At 47.7% G+C, this 2,365-nt stretch overlaps 1 protein-coding gene across 1 annotated transcript in view; it reads left to right on the top strand.

The window, feature by feature from the left end:
• The first annotated feature begins 556 nt into the window (after positions 1-556).
• The window catches only part of LOC102261219 (guanylate cyclase soluble subunit beta-2-like), a 44,134-nt gene continuing 42,325 nt past the window's right edge, over positions 557-2,365 (top strand). Inside the window, exons 1-2 of the mRNA XM_014548287.1 lie at positions 557-671; positions 1,358-1,518. Coding sequence (XP_014403773.1) covers positions 557-671; positions 1,358-1,518 — 276 coding nt within the window. The remainder of the gene's footprint in view (positions 672-1,357; positions 1,519-2,365) is intronic.

The raw sequence follows: 2,365 nt of genomic DNA, 5'->3' as shown, positions 1-2,365 counted from the left end.
ATGGATAGTTTAAGAGGCCCGGAAAACCCCTGGCTGTGAATTCCAGACCTGGTCACAGCATCCTAGGGCCCTTCAGGGTTCAGCCAAGGAGCTGGTCATTGTGAACAGCAGGTCTCCCATCAGCCTGAGCTTCTCGGACCTGCCCCAGCACCCAGTCTGCACCACTGTAAAGAAGAGCATGCTCTCGCACAGAGGCACCAGGCCACCAGCGTGGATGGATACCCTGTCTCCTGTGTCAAATGGTGAAAACCCACCAGCAGTCCCCAGCTCAGGGGAGACCCCTTATTTCCCTGCCTGCTGCTCAGAGGCTGTGGGATATGGTACAAAAGGAACCAAATTTAGGGTTAGAGTCCCTGCAACTCTGTTGATTTGGGTCAGTTCACTAAGATGACTCTCATCGTCAACGGCCTGGCCTGTACAACAGGGACCTGATAATAGAGATTTCTCTCTTGCAAGGTTTTGGCAAACATTTAGTAAAATAACAGTGATTAATATGTGTTTTAGAAATTTAAAAATGTTCTTTAAAAACTCTGACTGCCTCTCCACAAAGCAAACGATGGCAGACGGTTTATTCCAAAAGTGCAGGCAGGGGCAGCAGCCCCAAGAATGCTGCAAGCCCACCCCCAGGAGTTTATCCGACTGTGTGTCAGCACAGAAAGGGTTAGAAAGAGGTAAGTGCCTTCCGGATTGTCATCTAGCTGGGAAAGAAAGAAAAATGCAACACTTAGGAAGAGAGAGTTCAGTGTGACCTGGGATATTGAGAGAAATCTTAGTGAGGATGTGGCGTGCAAACTGCACCTTGAAGGGAGACCCGGTGTGGACAGGAAGAGAGAGAAAACGGAAGTCATTTCATGCATTTGGTATCATCTTTTGGGTAAATCAGGATACTATAAGTTTGTCAGTATTTTTTAGTTGGAGTATTAACTATTTCTCAGAAATAGCTTTTTATCCTGGTGAAAGGCCATTGTGTTTAACGATGTCTAGAGGTGGTAGAGAAATTGCAGAGGCCACACACTGCCCAGCCAGAGTGAACCTCATCCTGGATTCAGCCATCACAAGGGTGTGCAGCTCTGTAGCCCCTCTGGCCTGTAGAGAAATGTATGCTATGGGGCCATGGCAAAGACCCAAGTAGAGTTAGAGGGGGCTCGTGTTTAATGAGCCCCTACCGGGCGCCAGCGATGCACTGAACTCCTCCAGGCTTTGGTGTTATCATCGGCATTTTACTGGAGAGGAAAGTAAAGCCTTAGAGAGAAGTTCAGCAACGTATCACATAGCCAGGAGTTTAACTCTTTGGAAATAAATGAGAACAAACACTTGCAGGTGCTTTTATTTTGTGGGTCTGCTTTGCATTCCTCAGGTGTCTCCATGGAAGCCATTCTGAAACTCTTTGGAGAATACTTCTTTAAATTCTGTAAGAAGTCTGGCTATGACAGGATGTTACGAACACTGGGAGGAGATCTCACGGAGTTTATTGAAAACCTAGATGCCCTCCACAGTTACCTTGCACTTTCTTATCGGGTAAGGCGATCTGAGGCTGGTCTTGGCGGTCCTGAGAAGAAGTGCCTGTAGGCGTTCTGGGTCATCCGGGGCCATCTCCCTGCCTCCCCCCAAAGCAGGCAGTGCAAGGGGCCTGCAGAATCCTTGGTACCTGGTGTCAGTGGACTGAAGAGTTTTCTTGGGAAAGGAATGGAAAATGTGTACCTGCTGACCACTTTTATAAAACAGTCAACCCTAAAAGAAGGGCAAGCTAGAGAGGTCAGCTTTGTGGTGGAGGATGACCTGTTTAATGGGGCTGGTGTGGGTTTGGAATTAAGTCTAGAAGATTGATCACCACGGAACTAAGGCTGGGTAACAGCCAGGTTTCAGTGGATTTGCAAAATCTCTCCTCAGGTTTCCTGGCCTTGATGGAGCTGATAAAAAGCTTCTGTAGCCAGACTCATTTATTCATGTATCAGAAGGAAAGACTTGGCAGGGCCAAGAGCCGGAATCGGACACTGTCCAACTCTGATTAACCCATGGAGTGACTGAGGTTTTAGCAAACCAATTTCCCTATTGGGAGTGTCCTTCTGGAGTTCATGCCTTGGTTTTCTTGTTTGTAGAGATCATCAAAAATTCAAACACTTAGACTCCCTTTTCTATGTTAGGAAATAAAATGTTTTATTGAAAACATGAAGCGACATTTACACATATCATAATAATAGTTCATTATTTAATACTAGAAGCCCGGTGCACAAAAATTTGTGCACTCGGGGCGGGGGGTCCCCCAGCCCGGCCTGTGCCCTCTCGCGTCTGGGACCCCCTCGGGAGATAACGACCTGCTGGCTTAGGCCTGCTCCTGGGTGGCAGAGGGCAGGCCCAATCCCTA

This window comes from Myotis brandtii, unplaced genomic scaffold (assembly GCF_000412655.1).
Source record: "Myotis brandtii unplaced genomic scaffold, ASM41265v1 scaffold500, whole genome shotgun sequence".
Taxonomy (NCBI): domain Eukaryota; kingdom Metazoa; phylum Chordata; class Mammalia; order Chiroptera; family Vespertilionidae; genus Myotis; species Myotis brandtii.
Note: the sequence above shows the minus strand (reverse complement) of the source record. Positions and strands in the feature narration are given on the sequence as shown.